This window comes from Rhinichthys klamathensis, unplaced genomic scaffold, assembly GCF_029890125.1.
Source record: "Rhinichthys klamathensis goyatoka isolate OS25496 unplaced genomic scaffold, OSU_Roscu_1.1 h1tg000597l_1, whole genome shotgun sequence".
NCBI lineage: Eukaryota > Metazoa > Chordata > Actinopteri > Cypriniformes > Leuciscidae > Rhinichthys > Rhinichthys klamathensis.
In genome coordinates this window covers 21,690-47,398 of record NW_026607053.1, presented here as the reverse complement: position 1 = coordinate 47,398, position 25,709 = coordinate 21,690, and the positions used below count along the sequence as shown (strand labels likewise).

Here is a 25,709-nt window from a genome sequence, read left to right as displayed (position 1 = left end):
CCGGGGGACACCACACACGAGGAGAAATGGGACCAAAATAATCCAACGTGTTGGATATCCCCGATTAGAGATCTGAGCGGTCCCGGCATCCTTCCGAGCAGACGAGAGGAGTCTTAACACACCACACACGGCAGGAATATCTGATCAGATTATTTTACGATAATCAGAGCATCCTTAAGATTGTCGGAAGGGGTAAATCGGGGCTAAAATCGGCCTAATTATCCTGCCGTGTAAACCAGGCTTTACTGATCGGCACATGCATGTTTTTGGGTCATTTTAGAATCAGTAATAGTTTATTTTGTTTAAGTTACTTTTTTGGATAATGTGCATTGTTTCTTTCTGTCTCTAAACTGCATTGCATGCTTTATTTTGTGCAAGTAAACCTTTAACATTTCTTGGTCCGCTTGATTTTTCAGAACATTTTAACCAAATGCTTTCAAAAAGTGGTGGGGACAAAATCAGCCATTTCAAAAAGTGGTGGGGACATGTCCCCAGCGTCCCCAGTGTAAATGACACCTATGGTCTGAGTCTTAGTCTAGTGTAGTCTACCCTGTCTTGTTTTGCCCCCTCGTGGGTTTTGTTTTCTGTTTTTGTCGTTAATAAACCCTGTGTGAATTATTTGCTGTCTGCGATTGGGTTCAGCCTTCATCCACATAACATCTACCAGCGTCAGTTGTGTCGCTTCACTGCCATTCATAAATCCTCTGCAGTGGACTCATGGTATAGTGAAGTGTTCATTATATGCACATCTCGCCGAAAGTAGTAGGTCATCCAGTTACTTTTTGCCTTCTCTTTTATGAGTACTGTGAATTCGAACATACTTTCTTTTGTCACATACTGTTTCGCCTACTATATAATAGGTAAGTATGTCATTTCAGATGCAGCCTGTATCTGATGTGTGCACTGATTAATGTTTACATGAATAAAAAGGGTCATTTAAAACGATCAAATCTCTTCAGAAAGTTTGGACTCAGCCGCTCGATTAATATGGATTAGTTTTACGATCTTTTTATGACCTTTTTGAAGAGTCAAAGTGGTAGTTTCGTAGGCAGTCAATGGAGGCACAGAAATCTCTCAGATTTCATTAAAAATATCTTAATTTGTGTTCCGAAGATGAACGAAAGAATTGCGGGTTTGGAACAACATGAGGGTGAGTAAATGCTGACATTTTTTTTTGTGTTTTCATTTTTGGATGAACTAACCCTTTAAAGATTGTGTTTATAAATGTGCATACACAGCTCTGCTTCTGTGCAATGTCAACTAAAAGTACATGTAGCTGTTTGAATGAAGGAAAACCCACAGGAAGAGAACAGTTTGAGGTATCACGTGACATTTATTTGCACCGCAAACATTCTAGTATTCAAACATAATTTCACCTAAAAAAAAGGTGATTTTGAGTGCAAACTAAACAGGTTACCAAAAAAGCCTTCATCCAGAGCGAATGCAGTACATTTATACTGGTTCAGTTCCAGTGCAGTAACCTAAAGTAAAGGGTGTTTATCGAACACAAGAGTGAGTGTTCAAAGCAGATGGGAAATGACCATCGTAAAGATGACACACACACACACCCCAGTCACTGTGACGACTAAATCCGATGTCTGCTGCAGGGAAAGGCTGTTGTGGGCCGCTGTAGGCCGGTCACTTTGCTGCGGATGTGTACTGGTCTCCAGTGGACTGATTCCTTGCCCGCCGACTGCTGGTTCACCACGTCTCTCTGATGATTGGTTAGTTGACAGGTAAGCCGTAGAGTAAAATGCTGATGGTAAAAGTGTACAAAAGTTAAATCTGTTACGATACTTTTATATTGTACTTTATTTTTGGGGCTTGACAGACATGGTGGTCACTATGTTTTTATTGTATGGAAAATTCAGAGAGTGGAAAATGATCATGGGAAACGTTTTGAGGAGCAATAAATCGTGGTGAATACTAAAATTGACAACAGGGGGGGGGAAATGTCTATTTAGATATCTCTTTCATTCTAACAGTGGTGGATGTTTTACCCAGAAGAGTTTGTAATAGCACAGCGATTATAAAAAGGCTGAATATGGCGGCGATCCCACAGGCCAGCGGCAGCAGAACAGAGCTGTGTGTGAAGTCTCTCCACGCTCGGATTAACTGGATCCTCCACAGGACTAAAGAACAGGGAGTCACGTCCCCCTCCTCAAACTCCCTGCATCTACAGAAAGAAGAGTATCATGAGGAGAGAACCGATTCGTGCTCACACGGAAGTGTCTTCACCCCTTACACTCACTTCCATTGTTGTTAAAGTCCACATGATTTGCCATTTTTACTTTCTTTGACAGCCCTAAATATCAACCAATTAAATCATTGTTTAACATCAGTTAGATACACCCACCTTGTAATATAATAATATCAAAAATTTGGTAACACTTTATAATAACTGCATGCTATGAATCATTAGTTAAGCATTAGTAAATAGTTAATTCATCATTTATAAAGCATTAATAGCATTAATAAGAAGTTTATAAATACAGCTATAAATGCTTTATACTTGATTTATAAGCATATCTATAATGTGTTTAATAATTGTATTTTCATACTTTATTAATAATCAATTTATCATTTCTAAATTAAGTGTTACATTATTTACAACCCAGTTATGTAGGAGTTGTCGGTGGTTCATAAGATCGTTTAGAAAGTGCAAGTAAATTATTAATAAACTATTTATACGTCTTATTATTTAGACATATTATATAATAATAGACATTACTATTATAAAGTAATAGTTACTCAGTGTGTTAATAAATGCTTTATTAACACGTATTCCTACTGTAATTCATGATTAATTCAGGTAGTTAAACATTTAGTAGCCTAGTTGTCAGTTAAATATTTATGTGAGCTTATCTAAAGTGACTATTTATGCCCGTAAAGCTTTTCTTTCACGATGCTTTGATGAATTAAAAGTTCAGCATTCATTTGAAATAGAATCCTTTAATGTTATAAATGTCTTTACTGTCACATTTGATCAAGTTAATCTGTTCTTGCTGAATAAAAGGATATATACAAATCTTACTGACCCCAGACTTTTGTTACAAATTTGCTGTAAATTATCTTTAAATCAAGTCCCTTTGTGAATCTTTTTTTATTTTTGAGGTTTCAAATTTGGCCTATATACTATAACTAAACAACTATGTACAGACACACACCATACTGCATGCACAAACACATACACAATTGTTTTGCACCATGTTTTGCGTAATTCAAATCAACTTCAGAGATGAAGAGTTTTCCTTCAAAAAACATGAAACTAACAAGCAAATGACCGTGTAGAACACACAGACCTGGATAATAGATTTTCCACAACAACTCTCCGGTTCATATTGTGTGCAGCTGAGATTCCCAACTGATCTAGAACGATGTCCGGAACTTCATAACCCTCCTCAATTAACATGGCCAGATTAAAGAGTCCCTGAAAATACACACAAAATACATGTACTCAAATTATTGGGGAAAAAAATAAATATACAGTATATACTTTACTACAAAATCTGGAAAGGATGTCTGTGGGTTTATTTAGCTGTACAGTAAAGCTAATATAATAAGACTATATAGTATTCTATTTGCAACAAGTGACGTTTCTTATCGGCCAACTAAATTCCACAGTTTCTTTATTCACTTAATTTGTTATTACTTTCTCAGTTTTTTTTTCATTTGTCACTCATATGTGAATAATGTAAAGCATTTCTGCCAAATGAAAGCGGAGCAAACATATACATACTACATAAAAACGTATACATACTAAATAGTATAGCAGAATCCCTGCCAGTGTACATATTTCTACGTTGTATATATATATATATATATATGTATAGTCAAACTGCCCAGCCCTATATTTGCCTGTTTAGATATGGTAAACGTGGTATGGTGTGTGTGTGTGTGTGTGTGTGCGTGTGTGTACCTGAGGACTGCCATGCACTGCTGCTGTACTGTACATGTGCATGGCCTTCACCATATCAGCCAGTTTACTGTAATAATCTCCCATCCGCAACAAACCTGCAGAAGACCGAGAAGCAGTAACAGATGGAGGCAGAAAGAGAGACAGCATAACTATTTTTTATTGTGAATCGTGTCAAATCAAGCTGTAATTTAGTTGCAAGATTTGTAATTGATGTGATTTAAAATGCAAGGTTTGAAATTAAAAATAATGCTAGATATGAATTTTGAGATGTGGTAGAAATAACATTACACAGTTCAGGGAGAAAATGTGAATGCCTTAATTCAAAGTCATAAAAGGTGTTTAGGAAATAAACATATTTAGGGGCCGTTCACACGGAACGCGTTTTTCCAGTCCACTGCACTTACTTTTCCATGATTTGTAAATGCGCTAGACGGACGTGTATGACCGGTGCGCTCGCGTCCTGTGTGTTATGCAGCGTCTCGCACTGGACACGGCAATTTAAGAACGCGGCGCTCAGTTAATCTTTTAAAAGACGTGTCTCGAGACCTTGCGGTTTTTCCCCATTCCACTGCCTGTGTCTCGCGTTCTTCAAAGCAAAAACGCCTCTGTGTGAACCAGCCCTTATCCTTCTGTTCTAACAGATGTTGTATGTTGTTGTCTGTGTTTGTGCTGGTCTGCAGAGGCTCACCAGCTTCCTGAGGGATGTGGTTGTAGGTAGAGTAGTTGTGATACCTCCACTGACAGGCAGAACTGTGGCCTAACACCTAGAAACACGTACATTAGGTGAATGGTATATGTAAAAAGAAAAAGAAAAACAAACAACAACCAGGAAATGAAACTGGCTGATTAGGAGACATATAAAAGATGTTCACCTCACACAGATGGGCGGCATTGTGCTGTGCCACACCAAGACCAGTTTCTGCTAGAATGGCGTATTTCACCAACGCTTCATCCCTTGAACAGACAACACATATCCACACATAATTGTCATGATTCTGCCATCATGTTATTGATTATTCCTAGTCTTGTGGCAGGATCATGACAGAACCAATGTTTTGTGTACAAGCGCATGGCCAATTGTTTGGCTATGTGCTTGTGTTGTCTCGTCTCTTAACCCCGCCCCCTTGTTATCCTGATTCAGTCTTTATTGCTTCACCCGTGTCACCTGTTATGTCTTGATTAGTCTCCTTATTTAATCCCCTTGTGTTTGCTGTCTTGGGTCGGTTTCATTGCCAAACGTTACTTGTGAGTATCTTGTGAAAGTCTTGTCATTGAAAGTCATTGTAGGTCTAGTCATTGTTAGTATCTCTCGAAGTGTTGTTTGTTTTCTAGTATTTTGTCAATGTCGTTGTCTAGTTAGTCACCAGAGTCCTGTCTTGTTTTGCCCCCTCGTGGGCTTTGTTTTCCCCTTTTTGTCTTCAATAAATTGTGTGAAGAGCATTCAGTCTGCTTTTGGGTTCGTCAATCTGCATCCACGTAACAAAATGAACCGACCAGAACTGAACCCAGCAGACAGTATGTCCTCCCTGCTTAAGCAACAGTCAGCTGACCAGCAATTATGGTGGCAGTCAGCTATCACCGACAGCAGGATGGGCAAGCTTCCTTTCCCTCCCAAGGGAGAGAGGTCTCTGAGGAGATATGCTCAGGCCGTGGAAGCAAGGAGGTTTTTCTTACCTGAGATCCTTGTCAACCGTTACCTCATCGCGGGTCTCAAAGCTCCGCCTCCTCTGGCTGAACGGGAGAGGCTGGTCCACCGCCCGTTCCGGGACATGGTGGACTATTTGTCTCGTAAGGAGCCGCAGGGTCCCATCGTGTCGTCACCTCCTGCCTGTCTGCCGGTGATCCCGGAGGGTCGTATGTTAGGCGTCGTGACGCTTGGAGACCAGACTCGTCCCACTTCGACTCCCGAGGCATCATTTGCACCCGCTGATCTCCGTGGCAAACGAGAGAGACGGCTGTCGTGGGAGTCGACTTCGGAGTCCTCTTCCGCTGAGACTGCAGTCCCGGCTGTACAGCCTCAACTGGTCACAAGCCCGGCTACGGCCTCTGCTCCGCGACCCAGGAAGAAGAGGAAGAGGGGAGCCTCTTGCCCTCCGTCTCTCTCAGGGCCCGCTACTGCAAGCGCTGTTCCAGGGCCCGCTACTGCAAGCGCTGTTCCAGGGCCCGCTACTGCAAGCGCTGTTCCAGGGCCCGCTACTGCAAGCGCTGTTCCAGGGCCCGCTACTGCAAGCGCTGTTCCAGGGCCCGCTACTGCAAGCGCTGTTCCAGGGCCCGCTACTGCAAGCGCTGTTCCAGAGCCCGCTACTGCAAGCGCTGTTCCAGAGCCCGCTACTGCAAGCGCTGTTCCAGAGCCCGCTACTGCAAGCGCTGTTCCAGAGCCCGCTACTGCAAGCGCTGTTCCAGAGCCCGCTACTGCAAGCGCTGTTCCAGGATCTGCGGAGAGAGTTGCGGCCGACCTAGCCGCTAAAGATGTTCTGCAAGCTGTTTCTGCTCATCAGGAGATGCCGGTCATCATTGCGGCCAAGGCCCTTTCTAATTACCTGTCCCGTCTTGTCGCGATTCTTGAACCCCCTGTCTGTCCTGCCTTGTCCTCCGCATCCAAGCCTGTCCCTGTGAGCGCTGCACCCGAGCCGGTCGCCGTGAGCGCTGCACCCAGTCCTGTCCTGTCACCTGCCATGTCCCCCGTCAGAAGTCCCGTTACCTCATCCTCCGTGTCCTCTGTGTCTGAGTCTGTTGCTGCAGCATCCCCGACTGTTTCCCCGTTCGTCCCTGTCTCCACCAGCCCCCGGACTGTTTCCCCGTTCGTCCCTGTCTCCACCGGCCACCGGACTGTTTCCCCGTTTGTCCCTGTCGTCACTAGTCCCCGGACTGTTCCCCCTGTCACCACGAAACCCCGGACTGTTCCGCCCAAGTCTCGTCCTCGTGTGTCTTCCTCCAGACCTGCCCTGAGTTCTTGTCCTCAGCCCTCATTCCATGGACCCAAGACCCCCAGTCCTCCCATCCACCCTGGACCACCCCCCATGAACTCTGTGTTTCCTCCACCTCCTTTGCCTTGTATGTTGTTTTTGATGTTTCACCCTAACCCTGTTATTGATTATTCATATATGCCGCTTTTAGTGTTTTCCATGTTTTGTTGGTTTTTGTCAATGTTTTGTTCCGTCTTGTGCTTAGTGTCCCTTTGAGGAGCGTCTGGTAGCCGCTCCTTAAAGTGGGGGTTCTGTCATGATTCTGCCATCATGTTATTGATTATTCCTAGTCTTGTGGCAGGATCATGACAGAACCAATGTTTTGTGTACAAGCGGATGGCCAATTGTTTGGCCATGTGCTTGTGTTGTCTCGTCTCTTAACCCCGCCCCCTTGTTATCCTGATTCAGTCTTTATTGCTTCACCCGTGTCACCTGTTATGTCTTGATTAGTCTCCTTATTTAATCCCCTTGTGTTTGCTGTCTTGGGTCGGTTTCATTGCCAAACGTTACTTGTGAGTATCTTGTGAAAGTCTTGTCATTGAAAGTCATTGTAGGTCTAGTCATTGTTAGTATCTCTCGCAGTGTTGTTTGTTTTCTAGTATTTTGTCAGTGTCGTTGTCTAGTTAGTCACCAGAGTCCTGTCTTGTTTTGCCCCCTCGTGGGCTTTGTTTTCCCCTTTTTGTCTTCAATAAATTGTGTGAAGAGCATTCAGTCTGCTTTTGGGTTCGTCAATCTGCATCCACGTAACAATAATCATTTCAAACCAGTGTGACTTTCTTCTGTGAAACACAAAATCATTTTTAATAATGTGCTTGTCACTATTTTTCCATTACAATATTCATGAACACAAAAGCAGAAACGAGGGTTATTTTAATAAATAAGATCAACTGAAGGAAGGATGAAGGTATGGTTGGGTAGTTGGATAGTTTTTAGGTACAGCAATTTAATAATTGGGCTTAAATGTAAAATAACACTATAGTGTTCACTGTATAAATTATATATAGATTAATCTTTGTGAAAGCTGTTTTGTTGTTTAATTAACATGAATGACTTAGACAGGAGTAGGTATTTATAGGCTGCTGTCACTTTAAAGGTGCTGATAGTCATTTTTTGACTGTACTAAAGAATACAATTCCACAGGTTTGCAGATATTTAGGAAACATGCTAAGTTCAAGTTCAAATACTTGTTTCTCAGAAAAACAATGACACAGCCAGTTATTCTAATTTGAAATGTGTGTTCCGTGTCGGAATGTCTGTTTTTGTTTTGGACTGTGTGATTCCGCCCACTGCCAATTTATCCAATAGTATATTACAGCATATTTCAGCCATGGAAGCCAGCCAATGAACTGGGTCAGAGATCGCAGATTCTACCGGTACTAAAAAGCCTTGTGACCCATCTAAAAAGCTCTATGACCAGAGGCATATTAAAACGCAGACATTAGCTGATTAACTTACAGTGGGAGGCTCGTCGCTTTCCATTGTCAATTGCGCTCGTGTCCTGAATCTGGCAACCCACGTGAGCGTCAAGTCTTAGGAGGAGGGCGAGAGAAACAACCCTCTCCAATATTTAAAATTTAGACTGTAGCACCCATTTCAATGGATGAAGAAATGGATGGATGGAGGGATAGATGGATAAAGGGGAGGATGGATGGATGGTTAAAGATAGGGCTGATAAAGGGATGGATGGATGGATAAAGATATGGATGTATGAATGAATGGATGGTTAGATGAAGGGATGGATGGAAGGATGATAAAGATGGATGGATGAAGGCATAGATGGATGGATGGGTGGATGGAGGTATGGATAGATGCTGTCTGTGAATGTAAACGGTCAATCGCTAAGCTTTAGGAAGCCTCCGGAGCTGAAGTTCAGTTATGGTAATGGTCGTTTCGTTTCCGGCACGCGCTGTAAGCGGTAGACCAATCACCGTGAAAAGTGAAGTCGCCAAAGTCCTAATATGGCGCTGACATCTTGCGCTGATTTGGGACCTGATTCTGCACAGTAGTGAACGCGGGACCCGAGTCTGCGCAGTAGTGAGCGTGAAGTGGAGCCGCAATTTCAAGGTCCCGCCCTCGCTCCCGAAATAAACAGTTATGGACATGTAGAAATTAAAGTTGATGCTCCAATCTCCTCCCGAAAATCCCCCCAAAAAAGTATGTTGGTGCCTTGGTAACTACTTCGTTTAGAGAAGCTGTCAATCACAGCTGTCAATCATGACGTCACATTCCCGTTTTTTTTGCATCAAATAAAGAACTAAGATCAAACTTATTTAAAACACTTAAACTTAAACTACCTAAAATGACAGAAAACATCTTTTCCTAGTTTGACTGAACCATCTGACCAATCAGAGCAGAGTAGACCAATCACAGCAGACTGGGCCATCTGACCAATCAGAGCAGAGTAGACCAATCACAGCAGACTGGGCCATCTGACCAATCAGAGCAGAGTAGACCAGTCACAACAGACTGGGCCATCTGACCAATCAGAGCAGAGTAGACCAATCACAACAGACTGAGCCATCTGACCAATCAGAGCAGAGTAGACCAATCACAACAGACTGGGCCATCTGACCAATCAGAGCAGAGTAGACCAATCACAGCAGACTGGGCCATCTGACCAATCAGAGCAGAGTAGACCAATCACAGCAGACTGGGCCATCTGACCAATCAGAGCAGAGTAGACCAATCACAGCAGACTGGGCCATCTGACCAATCAGAGCAGAGTAGACCAATCACAACAGACTGAGCCATCTGACCAATCAGACTAGAGTAGACCAATCACAACAGACTGAGCCATCTGACCAATCAGAGCAGAGTAGACCAATCACAACAGACTGAACCCTCTGACCAATCAGAGCAGAGTAGACCAATCACAACAGACTGGGCCATCTGACCAATCAGAGCAGAGTAGACCAATCACAGCAGACTGGGCCATCTGACCAATCAAAGCAGAGTAGACCAATCACAACAGACTGGGCCATCTGACCAATCAGAGCAGAGTAGACCAATCACAACAGACTGGGTCATCAGACCAATCAGAGCAGAGTAGACCAATCACAACAGACTGAGCCATCTGACCAATCAGACTAGAGTAGACCAATCACAACAGACTGAGCCATCTGACCAATCAGAGCAGAGTAGACCAATCACAACAGACTGAACCCTCTGACCAATCAGAGCAGAGTAGACCAATCACAACAGACTGGGCCATCTGACCAATCAGAGCAGAGTAGACCAATCACAGCAGACTGGGCCATCTGACCAATCAGAGCAGAGTAGACCAATCACAACAGACTGGGCCATCTGACCAATCAGAGCAGAGTAGACCAATCACAACAGACTGGGTCATCAGACCAATCAGAGCAGAGTAGACCAATCCCAACAGACTGAGCCATCTGACCAATCAGACTAGAGTAGACCAATCACAACAGACTGAGCCATCTGACCAATCAGAGCAGAGTAGACCAATCACAACAGACTGAGCCATCTGACCAATCAGAGCAGAGTAGACCAATCACAACAGACTGGGTCATCAGACCAATCAGAGCAGAGTAGACCAATCACAACAGACTGGGCCATCTGACCAATCAGAGCAGAGTAGACCAATCACAACAGACTGGGCCATCTGACCAATGAGAGCAGAGTAGACCAATCACAACAGACTGGGTCATCAGACCAATCAGAGCAGAGTAGACCAATCACAACAGACTGGGCCATCTGACCAATCAGAGCAGAGTAGACCAATCACAACAGACTGGGCCATCTGACCAATCAGAGCAGAGTAGACCAATCCCAACAGACTGGGCCATCTGACCAATCAGAGCAGGAAAGGAGGGATTTAGAATGATTGAAAAATGTGGTGATGTGCAATGTTTGTTTTTTTTGTTGAGAAAACAAGTGTTTTTATGACCTTTGAAGCCTGTTATAGGTGACCTCAAAAACAAAATTAAGAACCTTTAAAGTAGCATAATAGGGACACACTTTAAGGTGGGGATGAATGAAGGTGGGGATGAATGAAGGGATAGATGAATGAAGGGATAGATGAATGAAGGCATGGATCTCTCACCATGATCCTCTTTGATAAGTCTGAAGAGCTTCTTTAACCATGAAGCCCAGGTGGCCATTCATCTCACTGACTCGCTTCAACAGCCTGAAGAAACAGAAGCCCAACAAAAGAGAAACAAAGACTTGTTAAACACCGATCTATCAATCAGATTAAAATGACAGCTTTTGCATTTATAAAGAAGTTGTAGTAGAAAAGAAGTCTGTAAAATTTGTCAATATTTGTCTAGTAAATGATCATCCATTTGTGTTGGCCGCTACTAATTGAAGTGATAGAGAGTATAGATGAGTCTGACATACAGCACAGCTTTGCCTTGATCTCTCGCCACTCCTCTTACAGTTCCAGTGGAGAGAAATGATGCCGCCTCCACAGCGCCGTCCACGTGACCCAACTGAGCCGCACGCAGAAAGAACTGGAACGCAGCGGTCTGACAGAGCATAGAGATCAACCATACACTTACGCCATAAACACATGTTTATCAGTGTAAAGTTCTCATGACAGAAGAAAGCATGAGAGAATTCAAACTCATGACTCTTGGTGCCAGGATTGATTCCAATGTACTATCTATCTATCTATCTATCTATCTATCTATCTATCTATCTATCTATCTATCTATCTATCTATCTATCTGTCTATCTATCTATCTATCTATCTATCTATCTATCTATCTATCTATCTATCTATCTATCTATCTATCTATCTGTCTGTCTGTCTGTCTGTCTGTCTGTCTGTCTGTCTGTCTGTCTGTCTGTCTGTCTGTCTATCTATCTATCTATCTATCTATCTATCTATCTATCTATCTATCTATCTATCTATCTATCTATCCTAGTCATTTTTTTTACTTGACAGCACCTCTGTTGCAATTTTGCAAATTTGACAGGACCTCTTTTTTTGTCATTTCTTAAACTTGACAGCAACTCTTTTGTCAATTTGTAAATATGACAGGAACTTTTTTTGTCATTTCTTAAACTTGACAGCAACTCTTTTGTCAATTAGTAAACATGACAGGAACTCTTTTGTCATTTTGTAAACTTGACAGCAACTCTTTTTTTGTCATTTTTGATACTCGACAGAAACTCTATTTTTTTTGGTCATTTAGCAAATTTGACAGCATCTCTTTCTTGTCATTTTCCAAACTTGACAGCACCTTTTTTGAAAAAAAAAAAAAAAATTAATTTGACCACCTCTTCTTTGTCTTTTTTTTTTAACAGGATAAACTTCACCAACTCTTTTTTTGTTGTTGTAATTTTCCAAACGTGACAGCACCTTTTTTTTGTCATTTTTCGAGAATGTTACAGATTCTTTAAAAGATCTCTGTGTTCCACAGAAAACCACACGGGTTTGGAACATCATGAGGGCGGGAAAATTAAGACATTAGTATTTGTTTTCACTTGAAACTATCCATTAAAGGATCAATGTGCAGCCTCTGACCTCATTTCTGTCTGGTTTGTCAGGACTGGCACCATTTAACTGGTAGACTCCCACATTGAAGAGCCCATCCCGACTGCTGTTCTGAGCCGCCAACTCAAAATATCTAATGGCTTTTCTTCCATCCTTTACTATGTTACTGTAATACCATCCAAGTCCATTCAGAGCTTCTACAGAACCCTGAAAAAAACACACATGGCCCATTATAGAAATCGCAACACTTCCACACACAACCACATGCGCGCTGGTACTGTTTGTGCACTCGCCATGTCAGCAGCTTTCTCCAGAAGCTCGAGGCCAAGCGTCCGGTTCTTCTTCACTCCTGTGCCCTGTTCAAGCACAAACACTTGAAAGAATCTTCAGATACACACACACATACATCATTTTACATACATTTTCCTAATTTTGTGTCAGGAGTTTCTATTTATAAAAAACAAGCATGTATGTGCTTTTTACAATGCAAATGCTTGAAAGATTTCCATGTAACCCATGGATTACCTTCAGGATGAGAATGGCGTAGTCGTACATGGCCGTGGGATCCACCATCTGCAGGGCGCTCCTGGCGTACCACATGGCCGCTGTCTGAATGTCTTTCTGCACCCCATTACTGCCCCAAAGAAGCATCCTGGCCAACGATTTCTACAAGAAACACCAGCCCACAACGCTTTTACAACAGATCCTGATGTTCTGAATGACTATCTGAAGTCAATAGTTAAAGGTTACACTTGAGATAAACCTAAAAGCAAAGAGAGATCATGTGAAACAGACAAAAAAAAGTGAAGACCTGAGATTCTACATCTCCTCTGTTGGCCTGGTGTTTCAAATACTGCACAATGTCGCCCTGTTCGCCCGTTTGGGTATGGAGCTCGTCGTCATTGTTTAAATGAACATGTTCTGTTGGAGTTTGCTGCAGTGAAGAAACACACAAAAGAAAAACAGACATTATAATTTCCCATTACATTCAGACAATATTTATTTCACGTCAAACCAGTTTGTGTTAACATGCAAATCCACGCCCTCAAAACACTGTGCAAACCACCGGTTAACCTGATGACACACTATTTACAGTGAGTCTGCATGTGTCTTTGTGTTTACTAAAGTTCATAATTTCATTAACAATCAGCTTAGCAAACATCAGCAGTGTAATTTTTCTAAATATTTGACTGTGCTCGGTGATAAACAAGAGGTGCACCTGATACTAAGGCACCATTTTATTAGCAAATGAGCCTTTGCAAATTGAATTCCCTTAGGTCCTGTAGTCTGTAGAGTCTGCATGATTGGAATTAACCAGGAATTTTCATGACGGAAATAAAATCTAACTTAGTGTCTCATTTAGACGTTTAATAATTGATGGAATTATCAATATCTTTGTATTTTTCACTGAATAACACACAATGTATATTGTCTTTCTGTTAGAAATGCCATATTTGTATTGCTGTTTGTATTGCTGTATTGTATTGCTATATTTACACGGTTTTGATAAAATATATCCATTTTTAAACAGCTTTTTTTTTTTTTTTTTTTTTTTTAAGTAGTAACTAGTAAAGATTACTTGGGGTTTTACCGTATTTTGTCAGCATGGATTAAGCTTGTCATGTAATAAAACAATTATGTGCCATTTTTAAGCGACCTACTGAGCTTGACATTTTATTAAAAGCACATGGCAAACCACATAATGAGACATTGTACCTCATTACATCCCAGTCCAAACAGCAACATAGTGTCGGCCCAGATCCGGCAGATCCGATCTGGTATATGCATTGCATCCACATGTACCAGATCTGGGCCGGCACTACGTTGCTGTCTGGGAGGACAGTTCAAAATATCAAAATTAATTTAAATTCTGTATCTGTATACATTACCAATCTCTGTATATAAATGTGTAACTCACCGAAGAGTCTTGTACTTTATCGTGGTCGATGCTGGTCTGTTTGCCGATGTTGGCGTAGTAGCCATATGCTGTATTCTGGTCTTTGGGGAAACCGTCAAGTCCCTCCATGTGCTTGTATCCCAAATGCATCAGAGCGAGCCGGTCATCCGAGACGCCGCCTATCAGACTATAAACATGACCCTGAGAAAGAGATCACCATCAAACTTTAACAAAATATTGCTGTACCAAACAAAATGCGTATCTGCCGTTTCTCTTGTCGCTCTTCTTTTCTAGCTTTTTATCAAATTACTACTTTATTCAACATAAAATGAAGAAGAGTGCTACACTGACTGCAACAGTAGCCTAAAACAATGACTAAATAGCTATTTGGTTAATGGTTGCCATTAGCTGATAGCCTGCTTGGTGTGTCATCCAAAGAGAAAGGTGTTTTAAAGCAGTTATTCATTAGTTAAGCAAGCTATTGTATTTTGATGAAAGTTTATGAAGGCAAAATTGTATTTTCGACAGTCCCTGTCAGGGTTCTGTCACTTCTGTCTAGTCTATTTCTTGGTTTTGTGACAGAGCCCTGACACTCCTGTTTTGTCTTGTCGGTGTGCCTTAATTCATGTGCTTTCATGTCATGTTTTGTCTTGTACTGTATAGCACAGCTTGTGTTTTCCACTAGCTGTGTGCTTTCGTGTTGTCATGTTTTGTGTGAACACGTGGCTTATGTGTTTTCATTAGCTGCGTGTTCATGTCTCGTTTTTGTGTGAGCACATGGCTTGTGATTTGTTTTACTGGCCATGTGCTTGTGTTCAAGTCATGTTTGTTGTGAGCACATGGCTTGTCATGTGTTTCCTTGTGCCATGTGGTCTCCTGTCCATTGTCTAGCCCCTCGTTACCTGATTATTGATTCATTTGCCCCACCTGTCCTCCCTCGCCACCTGCTTTGTTTGCTCTCTCTATTTATTCTCCTTGTGTTTTCAGTCCTGTGCTGGATCGTCACTAAATGTTACCTTGAGTGTTTCCCTGCTCTAGTCAAGTGGTGTCGTGTCAAGTGTTTCTGTCCTGTATAGTTTTTGTTTGTGTTTTCACTTTTATTAATAAAGCCCTTATTTCTCCTGCAATTGAGTCCTCGCTCCCATCACTCAACCTGACAGTCCCCTTTAGACATTCTACTAACTATAGGTAACTTTGCCACTGTGTGTCAACTAACTCTCATTAAAGTATTAGTAGACTCAGACTGTGCTTAATATCTGCTAACTCTTTATTGTGATGCTCCTCAACAGACGTTCTACGGACTATAGGTAACTTTACAACTACATGTCAACTTATACTACTAACCCGAGACCTAACAGTCAACTAATACACTAATGAGAGTCTAATAAGTGCAACATGCAAACATTTTTTATTTGAAAATGAATCATTCACTATAAGACCACAAATGTCAACTATTAGAAAAAAAGGTTCAATGTATGTTAAAGTATGTTTGCATGCTGTTTAATTAATAAATCATGCTGCATTCACGCCATGTCGTAGTTACTGTAACGATTCTGAACTGTAAAAAGCCTTTACGTGCTTGTAGAACTTGTAATCACAACGTGTAAACTCGTAATTGTCTAAGAGCTAAGACTTCTAACATGTGGCTGCTGTACCACCTGACCACTGCAGATTTAAGGTGTGTTCGACTTGGTCGAGACTGAACGCTGCATGACATCAAAGTACCATGAGATCGATTCAAAAGCTTTATTTACGGTAATTACATTGGCGTGAACGCAGCTTTATCCCATGATGAAAGTTATATATGAAGCACCTGACCTGACAGAACACTTTTAAAGTTATTTACATACACTGAACAAAATTATAAATGCAACACTTTTGTTTTTGCCCCCATTTTTATGAGCTGAACTCAAAGATCTAAGACTTTTTCTATGTACACAAAAGGCCTATTTCTCTCAAATATTGTTCACCAATCTGTCTAAATCTGTGTTAGTGAGCACTTCTCCTTTGCCGAGATCATCCATCCACCTCACAGGTGTGGCATATCAAGATGCTGATTAGACAGCATGATTATTGCACAGGTGTGCCTTAGGCTGGCCACAATAAAAGGCCACACTAAAAACGTTCGAATCATGACAGAAAACGACATTGTTCAGGCTGGATCAAGCTAATGCGCAGCGGAAGTGCCTGACTGTTTTTATATCCGGAGCTTCTAACGGCTGCAGTGATGCGATGACTTTTCCTATCGCCGTTTTGCTCTTATTTAGAAGGCGGGACTTATTACGCAATATTGAGCGTTGCACTTTTCCCCATTCAAAACAATACGAGTGACGCGTCTTATGTAATTCTATAGTCTTTGTTCTCATCCTCACCTGCTCCAGGTCCACAGGGACGCCCAGGCCAGCCAGGTGAAGGGTCGCGAGCAGGAGAGAGGAGTGCTGGTGACCCCAGCAGAGAGACACCTGAAGCTGCTCAATGAGATCCAGGCCGCCGTCAGATTCCTCGGCTTTACTGACTGTCTTTAACACATCCTGGAAAATCACTCGGCTTAGATGTAGCAAATGTCCACCACTGCTCTCCAGACCTGAGGAACAGATGAAGAGACTCTCTACCAAGAGCCATCGGTGGTTCACATAACCACGCACAGTGTTAAACCCCACCTACCTGTTATGAAGTCCTGGTGTTCTTCTAGAAGCCTCAGGGCGATGTTGAATCTTCTTTGCTGGTCCCACGACCAAGTTTGTGTGCATTCCTTACGACCAAACTTCCTCCTGAGGTCTCCATAATAAGACTCACAAACATCTGATAACCAAAAACACAGTGTTTTTAGAAACAGTTCACACAAAAAGAAAACTACTCATCTGCTGTCCACTGTTCATTCACACTGGTGTTCAGTGCTTTTTCCTATTGTGACGTATATATCCGAGTGAAACGGCTTCAGGAACATGAACAAATGTAGGGCGTTTTGTCCACGGGGAATTTATTGGATGCTTGTGGTTTGCTATTGGTGGATCTCATGTGAGTGACAGGTTATAGTCCCGCCCTCATCCTCAGAGAAGAGAAGAGGGAGGGGAAGTTATTTTGAATAAATCTAAATAATATTTAAAAAATTGGAATCTTGCATAAAACATGTGTGAATAAAGCACCGTTTCCATCTTGTGTGTTCAAGAAAACAAAATTGGAACTTCCTGGGAAACTGGTGCAAATTATCAGTAATAGAAGTGGCTGCAACTGGGACAGCCACTGTAACTCAGTTTTCCTGCATAAAATATGTAGACGAAACACAATAACAGACGCTGTCATGGTTTCTTGCGCTTGGGATGTTTGGGAATGCAATCGTTTGAGGTAATTAATTCTGAAAGGTAATTATACCAAATCATTTTGATGACAAACTCTGGCTCAGGCATTTAAGAATGACTAAAACGACATTTGAGATGCTGTGCAATGAAACTTAGTCCAGTTATCCAATCATATGATCTGTTGAGTCACATGATTTTTTACATCTAGGTATTTATTCAGTAAATGTGTTTCCATCATAGTTAGTCTTCTAATTGGATTTTTTTAAAAATCTGTTTTTTATATGCATTTTAAGACTTCATACACATCCGGCATTTCCATCCAGCAATATTTTATGTGTTAAATGCGCATAAAAATATGTGGATGGAAACATAGCTAATGTCTCCAACTGTGCTCTCATTTGCCAAGATAGCAAAGTCTGCGATTAAATGTCAGAGATTTCAGTATGATCTCAAACAATTCTCATCAAATTCAAAGTCTATATTTTGATCTATTCGGGTCTCATCCATTTGAACGGACCTGTAGAGACGTCTCGGTTCTGTCTCAATGCCTCCAGATAGTGCTCAGTAACCTGTTGCATTTCCTCGCAGTGTGTGTGGAATCTGCCCAGCTCTTTTAGCGTCCTAACAGGGGACAGGGGGTTTTTCACCTTGAGTAGAAATGATACAAGATATTATGGCATAAGAATGTCTTAATGCATTCTGGATCATGTGATTAATATTTGACATAATAAATTGGTTTTGTTATACGCATTTATCCGTTGATAAGAGACTCACCTTTTCTGAGCCTAAACGATAGTATCTGATTGGTCCAAAATAGCCATGAAAGCCCTTCATGAAGTTGCATCCACCAATCACAAAATATCCTGATGTGTCATTGAATTTAATTGGCTGGCGAAAACTGAAAAAAATTAATAAAGAATTTTATGTTTTACCAGACATGAACTACACTATAAAATTGGCTGTAAAAAACTATATTTTTTAAAAAGTATTAAAAATTAAATAAAAGAATCAATTTAGTTGGCTGTATACTTAAATCTAAAGAAAATGTTTCATATGGATTAGTATTATATGAATGAATTAATATTGTATGGAAAAAATAGTATTAATATGAATGAATTCAATTATTCATAAATTATTAATAATAATATTAATATTTCATGCAATTTCTTCTTGGCCTCATGAATATTATTTTATATATTTATGAATAATTGAATTCATTCATATTAATACAATTTATATTGTATTAATAATAATAATATTAATATTTCATGCAATTTCCTCTTGGCTATATTAATATTATTTTATATATGTTTTATTATTTTAAAAAAAAAAAAATCGCTTACTGTTCCTAACATTTGATGGCAATAATAATAAACATTATATACATTTTACAGTGCAGATGAGACGTTATGACTTACTTAAAAAGATGAGTGTTCTCCGACGTCTGTCCTGCAGGTAAGACCTTAGTGACTGTGAGTTTTGCCTGACATATGACAAAAGATCCAAGAGTTCATTTTCTAATACATTCACACCTGGTTGCTTCATTAGAAGTACAGTGGAATATGACTGCATGTGAATATGGTTGATGTACCTTTGACACATTTAAGAAGAAGTCCAGGCGGATCCAGGTATGAAGAGGTAACGCTGTGTGTGCTGTAAACGCCTGCTCTTCTCCATCCACCATTTGCACCTGCAGCACTATATTGCCTGAGGATCAAGACATACTGTCATTGGAAATGTACATCGAAATATGATATATAGTTCAATAAATAACAGCTTAAATTTCAGTCTTTTTCTCATGCACAGTTATTGTATGACTTGGTTTTTTTGATGAAGGTTTTATGAGGGTTTATGTCGTTTTTATGTCGTTAACTAAATTCCTATACATTTGCTTGAGTTTATTTCTTGCATCAGTGTCACACGATTGAATGCGCTCTGGCTGGCTTACCTGCGTCAGATAGCATAATGAGCGGGCTTCCATACTTCCTGTGTTCATTGACATGTTTGACTATCCCACACAACGACTGGCCGCACCAGCTCAGCAAGTAGAGCCACAATGACAGAGCAGCACTGCAGAGAGGAGATGATGCGAGTTTCAAAAATACAATACCAACACCCTATACAAATTCCAAAACATTTCAAGCATTACAAGATTATCATTAGCATATCAACAGTTGAGCAAGCACACCTGATGTGCTTACTTTGAGCACAAATAATGTTAGGTATGCAAACAATTCAACTTGAATTTTACATTTTCTGAGGAAACAAAACTGGCCCATCATTGCAAATCCAATATCAAGGTATTCAGAGTGGTTTCTATGGCGTTGCAAGGCATTGTGTTTGATAGTGTGTTGCCAGGTTGTTGTTAAGGTGCTCTGGGTAGTTTTTAGAACATTGTTTGGGTGTTGCTAATGTGTTCTGAGTGATAACTGAGGTGTTGCTAAGTGGTTGCTAAGGTGTTCTTAGTGCTTTCCAGGGGGTTGCTAGGTTGTTGGTAAAATATTCTGGGTGAAGCCAGGTTGTTACTGTTGATGAAGATGATGATTATCCAATTACTCTGTCTTGTTTAACGTCTGTTTTGCTTAGTGGTGGTATCTTTATGTACTAAGGTCCTCCAAGTCGTTTGAAATTGCTAGGGTGTTGCTAAAGTATTCTGAGTGGTAACTAGGGTGTTGCTAGGCTGTTCTGGGTGGTCTCTAGGCCATTGCTAGGGGTGTTTGCTAAGGTGTTATGAGTAGTGGGTATGATGTTGCTAAAGAGTACACAAATACATTTATAGGGTGTTGCTAATGTATTCTAAGTGGTGACTAGGGTGTTGCTAGGCTATTCTGGGTGGTCTCTAGGCCATTGCTAGGGTGTTGGCTACGGTGTTATGAGTAGTGGCTATGGTGTTGCTATAGACAGTGTACACAAAGACATTTCTAGGGTGTTGGTAAGGTATTCTGAGTGGTGACTAAGGTGTTGCTAGGCTGTTCTAGGTGGTCTCTAGGCCATTGCTAGGGTGTTGGCAAAGGTGTTATGAGTAGTGGCTATGGAGTTGCTATAGACAGTGTACGCAAAGACATTTCTAGGGTGTTGGTAAGGTATTCTAAGTGGTGACTAGGGTGTTGCTAGGCTGTTCTGGGTGGTCTCTAGGCCATTTCTAGGGTGTTGGCTACGGTGTTATGAGTAGTGGCTATGGTGTTGCTATAGACAGTGTACACAAAGACATTTCTAGGGTGTTGGTAAGGTATTCTGAGTGGTGACAAAGGTGTTGCTAGGCTGTTCTGGGTGGTATCTAGGCCATTGCTAGGGTGTTGCTAAGGTATTCTTGGTGGTGACTAGGGTGTTGCTAGGCTGTTCTGGGTGGTTTCTAGACCACTGTTAGGGTGTTTGCTAAGGTGTAATGAGTAGTTGCTATGGTGTTGCTATAGACAGTTTATGCAAAGATATTTCTAGTGTTGCTAAGGTATTATAAGTGTTGACCAGGGTGTTACTAGGCTGTTCTGGATGGTCTCGATACCATTGATAGGGTGTTTGCTAAGGTGTTATGAGAAGTGGCTATGGTGTCGCTATAGACAGTGTACACAAATAAGTATAATCATTGCTGGCTAAGGTGTTATGAGTAGTTGCTATGGTGTTCCTATAGACAGTTTATGCAAAGATATTTCTAGTGTGTTGCTAAGGTATTCTAAGTGTTTACCAGGGTGTTACTAGGCTGTTCTGGGTGGTCTCAATACCATTGCTATGGTGTTTGCTAGTGGCTATGGTGTTGCTATAGACAGTATACTTAAAAGGCATTTCTAGGGTGTTGCTAAGATGTTCTGAGTAAACGCTAGGGCTTTGGTAGAGCTTTCAGGGTGGTTGCTAGGCTGTTGCTAGGTACTATTCTAAAAGATTTTTTTTTTCTGGTTGGATGATTAAACAGATGAAAAACTCACGGTAACATTTCAGGAAGGACCACAGTTGTATCTAACGACCAAAATATCACAGCCACATAGTCCTCAACTAAACTCTGCAGGAAAGTGGACCTCAAGAGCCAGAGTTGAGAAACCCTGCACTAGAAACACCCTATTAACCACCTAGTTCACCATGTTTATGGGATTTATATGTGCTTAATGCATGCCTTTGTTATGAAGAAGCAGTGAGAAATTTGAATGAAGCCTTTTAAAAGCAAGTCTGACCTTGGCTGTTTGAGAGCGAGGGTGCGTCTCCTTTCTAGATCTCTGTTTTTGAAGGGGGAGAACGTGTGTATAACCCCAAACCTCTCACCGGTACTCGCAAATGGAAAAGAAAGTATATCCACAGTCTCTGGAAAGGCATGAATGAATGAATAAATGATGCAACAGAACTTAGAAGTATAATCTGCTATCTATGCGCCTGGTAAATCATGACAGTACAGTATCTTCAAACAACCTAAACTAGTTCTCTCATTATTTTTCTCACCATCATGTCATTCTTTTTTTTTCCCAGTGGAACAGAGTGACAAAGTGGTCTTTCAAACTCAATAAAAAAAAGTCCATGTTCAGACTTGTGTGGGGAACAGACCAAATTTAATTTGTTGATTTGAAATCTAGTTCTCCATCTTATTTATTCAAACTGGCATAGTGTGTTCGAATACAACATACACAAGAACCAATGGAGATTTGGTGTCATTGATAACACATCTAGTGTGATATTTTGGAATTGTATATGATCTTTAATAAAATGTGGTAACACTTTAGAATACTGTTCCATCATTAATTAATAACTACACCGGAACAAATGAGTAACACACTATTAACACTCTAGTAACTACTATTAAGAAACTCTAAGTAAGTAATTGTGCTCAGTCAAATGAAGTAGTTCACTATTAGCTAATCAATCCCTAGAGGACTATTAAGAACTACTATATACAGGTTAATAATTAATGAGAGTAATGCACAATGTATTAATTCTAAAGTGAAGATCATGGTATCCCACTAGTAATGACTCAAGTATTACCAAATCCTTTATAACTAATAACTAGTTATTTTGAAGAGTATTCTAGAGTGAAAAGCATGATAACTCCCTAATATTAACTGATGTCACTGTAAGCTTTCGATGTTTTGTAAGGTTTTTGGGAATGACTCAAGTGTTTCTCCTTCATTCTAAAGGAACCACCAAAACCCCACTGTTACCAAATCTATCAGAAGGAATTACTATCCAAACCTTAACAAAAACCTCAAAAGTGTACAATGAATTCAGTCATTACTAGAAAGTTATCATGCTTTTCACTTTAGAATACTGATCCAAATAATGATTTGGTAATACTTGAAGCATTACTAGTAGGTTACTACTATGATCTTCACTTTAGAATTAATGGTAACACTTTACTTGAAGGGGTGTTCATAAGACTGACATGACACCTTCATAATCATAACATGACGCATGTCATGAATATGAAGGAGGGTTTATGCATGTTTATGACAACTGCCATTAAGTGTCATTCGCTTAATTATGACATTTTTAATGCAAATATGGCATTGTTTGAGATGTCTTGGTAATGACAACTTGACATAAACCAATACATCATAACCTGTCAGTGTCTTTGTCATGACAACTTGACATTACTAAGACAACACAACCTGTCATAAATATGTCATAAACATGACATAGCAGATTAATGATCAAACTTAAGAAACCACTTAGCTTTATGGGTTAACATTACATTAAACTGTCAGGTGGCTGGTTTTGACATTGGCTGTAATGAGGCCATTATAACCTTTTAATGACAAATTCAATTTGTACCACTGTAGTCGAGGTCAAGAAAAATATTCATAATATTGGAAAAATATTGGTTACTTAAGTTTGATAATTAATCTGCTATGTCATGTTTATGACATATTTATGACAGGTTATGTTGTCCTAGTAATGTCAAATTGTCATTACCAAGACACTGACAGGTTATGATGTATTGGTTTATGTCAAGGTGTCATAACTAAAACATCTCAAACAATGTCATATTTGCATTAAAAATGTCATAATTGAGCGAATGACACTTAATGACAGTTATTATAAACATGCATAAACCCTCCTTCATATTCATGACATGTTATGATTATGAAAGTGTCATGTCAGTCTTATGCACACCCCTTCAAGTAAAGTGTTACTGAATTAATTATACATTTTGCACTATCCGCATTAATTATGAACCTGAATATATTAGTTCTTAGTCGTCTTGAAAGTATGAAAAAATAGTAGTTACTGATTAGCTACTAGTGAACTGCCACATTCAACTGAGCATGATTACCTACTAACTCGTTAATCAGAGTTTCTTGTTAGTTAATAACAGCTATTAGAATGGTAGTGCATTACTATTTTTTCCTGTGTAGTTACTCAATAATGACAGAACATTATTCTCAAGTGTTACCATAAGTGTTCCATGAGGAAAAATACTACAACATGTGGGTTTGGAATAACATGAGGGTAAATCATCACATTCCAGGCATTCTGAGTGGCCAGTCTGATTGGTTCCCACCTGACTCATGTGGACATTTTCTCACAGTATCTTTGGTCAGCTGCCACATCAGCCACGCACCCCATGACACCGATCCTGTCTGTGGATATGCTGGACGTTGAGATGTTGGCAGTGTCCTCACAGACGTAGATGTCCTCACGAGGGATCGGTCATATCCTTCAGTATGGTTTCCACCAAGTTCCTCTTGGTCCAGATGAAGCATCCAGGCCCTCAGCACCACATCACTGACAGACATGTCTCTCCGGTACAGCACAGCTGGAGGAAACACCAGAGGAACCTTTCTGCTCCGGGGCTTTCCAAACCTCTTATGGTTAGTCCAGGACCTTCTGTAAACGATCACTCCTGTCCTTGTTGGGGTGGAAATAACTATTTCGACAGCGATTCGGCAGGCAGCAGAGCAGTTATACTGGACCTGTACACTGCATTTGTCCATCACTGTGTCAGGAGCTTGTCCAAACTGCACAAAGTCTTCAAGACGAGTCCTATCAGTGTCAGGAGACCCGCACCAAACCTTCAGAGAGACAGATTGACCCACACTTCACGTCTCAAGTATGAAAAATTAGATGCTTATCAAACTTTTTTTTTTTTTTTTTGCTGGATTTTGTATGGAATGACAATTCAGATCACATATTGGCTTGATACTCGGCTGAAATGTCAGGATCATATTTGACCCCCAAACAAACAAATTAATACATTTGCATAAAGAAAATGCTTATTTTGGGATCCTTTCTTTCTTTCTTTTGGCATTGTGGTATTTTATTTGTATATATTTAATTAAGCAAACAATATCCACTCCTGAAAATAAAGATTCCAACAGGGGATTTTTCTCAGCAATGCCACAGAATAACCATTTTTGGTTCTCCAGAGAAAATTTCAGTCAACAATTCTGACCAGTTCTTGACCACCTCGTGTTTTTATTATACTGTGAGGAACATTATCAAAATAAAGAATCTTTTTTTCCTCTATAAATAACCTTTTGAGGAATGGAAAGGTTTGTTGGACGATGCCATCTTTGCCAATAAACAAGCTCTGTTTACTTAGAAAATCATCCTATCCATTGTCTTCCATTTTGTTATCATTTGTAGCATTATAGAGATTTCCCCACAGTAGGCTACTGATAAATGGGAAGATGTGCTTAATGTCACAGTAAAAAATGATAGTAAGCAACAGATGTCATTATCTTTAAGCAAAATATATAATTTATTCTCTTTGTACTGGATTACAAGATGGGTAACATCTCATATCATGTACAATAGTATTTACACTCCAAGTAACTTCAGAGAATAGGCCTAATGTAAAACTACCATGTAGTCTACATATTGTTATGATGCCACCACGTCAAAATATGGTAAGATCATGGTACTTTATGTAGCTTAACATTACAAACAAATCGCTTATTTCTTTAGATACATACAGGCAAAAAGAAAACAAAAAAAGTCAATGATTCGCGATTTTAAAGGGATAGATGTTTTAAAGACGAAAATGAAACTCGAGCAAACTATGAAAGTTGCATAGAAGTGAAAATAAAGTTGAAAGTCTTACCGGTGAGAGCAGAAGAGCTGTGCAGATGAAACTCAACACAACTCTCATCTTCACTGTCTAATGAACGCGACGCGCGATGTGTCGAAGCGATCTAATACAACATTCACAGGTGAGTATAACGCGAAAGCTGTGGCTGTTTACTGT

At 40.3% G+C, this 25,709-nt stretch overlaps 1 protein-coding gene across 1 annotated transcript; it reads right to left on the bottom strand.

Annotated features, from left to right (window-relative positions):
- Window positions 1-1,313: 1,313 nt before the first annotated feature.
- LOC130075681 (protein sel-1 homolog 3-like) lies at window positions 1,314-25,681 on the bottom strand. The gene is made up of 23 exons (XM_056240424.1): window positions 25,566-25,681; window positions 24,024-24,534; window positions 21,709-21,835; window positions 19,494-19,615; window positions 19,137-19,252; window positions 18,964-19,028; window positions 18,320-18,443; window positions 18,063-18,192; window positions 16,911-17,048; window positions 16,619-16,830; window positions 14,268-14,447; window positions 13,161-13,283; window positions 12,875-13,015; window positions 12,643-12,705; window positions 12,380-12,556; window positions 11,248-11,375; window positions 10,952-11,035; window positions 4,792-4,873; window positions 4,608-4,683; window positions 3,920-4,014; window positions 3,303-3,430; window positions 2,001-2,176; window positions 1,314-1,756 (listed from the first exon to the last, which is right to left on the bottom strand). Exons 1-23 carry the CDS (start codon window positions 25,611-25,613, stop codon window positions 1,521-1,523), a joined length of 3,282 nt encoding a protein of 1,093 aa, XP_056096399.1. The 5' UTR covers window positions 25,614-25,681; the 3' UTR covers window positions 1,314-1,520.
- Between the last annotated feature and the right edge of the window lie 28 nt (window positions 25,682-25,709).

Coding starts and splice junctions, on each gene's coding strand:
- LOC130075681 (XM_056240424.1), bottom strand. CDS start 25,613: ATGAGAGTTGTGTTGAGTTTCATCTGCACAGCTCTTCTGCTCTCACCG. Junction 21,836..24,023: donor AAAATGTCCACATGAGTCAG/GTGGGAACCAAT, acceptor ATGCCTTTCCAG/AGACTGTGGATATACTTTCT. Junction 14,448..16,618: donor TCCCTGTGGACCTGGAGCAG/GTGAGGATGAGA, acceptor TCTCTTTCTCAG/GGTCATGTTTATAGTCTGAT.